Source organism: Eimeria tenella, genomic scaffold (genome assembly GCF_000499545.2).
Source record: "Eimeria tenella Houghton genomic scaffold, Eth_scaff2602, whole genome shotgun sequence".
Classification (NCBI taxonomy): Eukaryota; Apicomplexa; class Conoidasida; order Eucoccidiorida; family Eimeriidae; genus Eimeria; species Eimeria tenella.
Genome location: NW_013542474.1, coordinates 5,249 through 5,809, shown reverse-complemented (window position 1 = coordinate 5,809; position 561 = coordinate 5,249). Strand labels below are relative to the sequence as shown.

General features: G+C 66.7%; 1 protein-coding gene across 1 annotated transcript in view; it reads right to left on the bottom strand.

Moving 5' to 3' along the window:
- Positions 1–561, bottom strand: part of ETH_00037270 (uncharacterized protein) — a gene marked incomplete at both ends in the record, with an annotated part of 3,833 nt that overhangs the window by 2,316 nt on the left and 956 nt on the right. Inside the window, one exon of the mRNA XM_013375250.1 lies at positions 3–561. Coding sequence (XP_013230704.1) covers positions 3–561 — 559 coding nt within the window. The remainder of the gene's footprint in view (positions 1–2) is intronic.

Here is a 561-nt window from a genome sequence, read left to right as displayed (position 1 = left end):
GGGGGGCCCCCGGGGGGAGCCGCGGGAGAGGCTGCGGTAGCGGCGGCGGGGAGAGGGGCTCAGGGAGCCCCTGGGGCCCCCCGCTGCTGCTCCTGCTGCTGCTGCAGCAGACCTGCTGCTGCTGCTGCTGCTGCTGGGCTTCGGGTCTCCAGGGTGAATCAAAAAGACATCTATTCTCTTTCCCTGCAGCAGCCTGCGGTGCATGCGGAACTGCGCAGTTTCTGCTGCTTCTCTGGAGTGCAGCGAGACGCATGCAAACAAGTGCTGCTGCTGCTGCTGCGGGTCCCCGTCCTGCTGCTGCTGCTGCGGCAGCAGCAGCTGCTCAGGGGCCACCCGGAGGCCCCCGTCCCGCAGCCAATCCAAAATGTCTCCTTTGGAGACACTTCGGGGGAGGCCCTCCAGGCGTACCCCCCAGGGGCCCCTGGGGCGGGGGGGGGGCCCCCAGGGGGCCCCCCTGTCTCTGGGGTCTTTGAGTTTGTCTTTGAAGTCTTTTTCTCTTTCTCGGAAGTCCCTGTCTCTGTCTCTCAACTCCCGGTCCCTGTCTCTGCTGCTGCTGCCCCA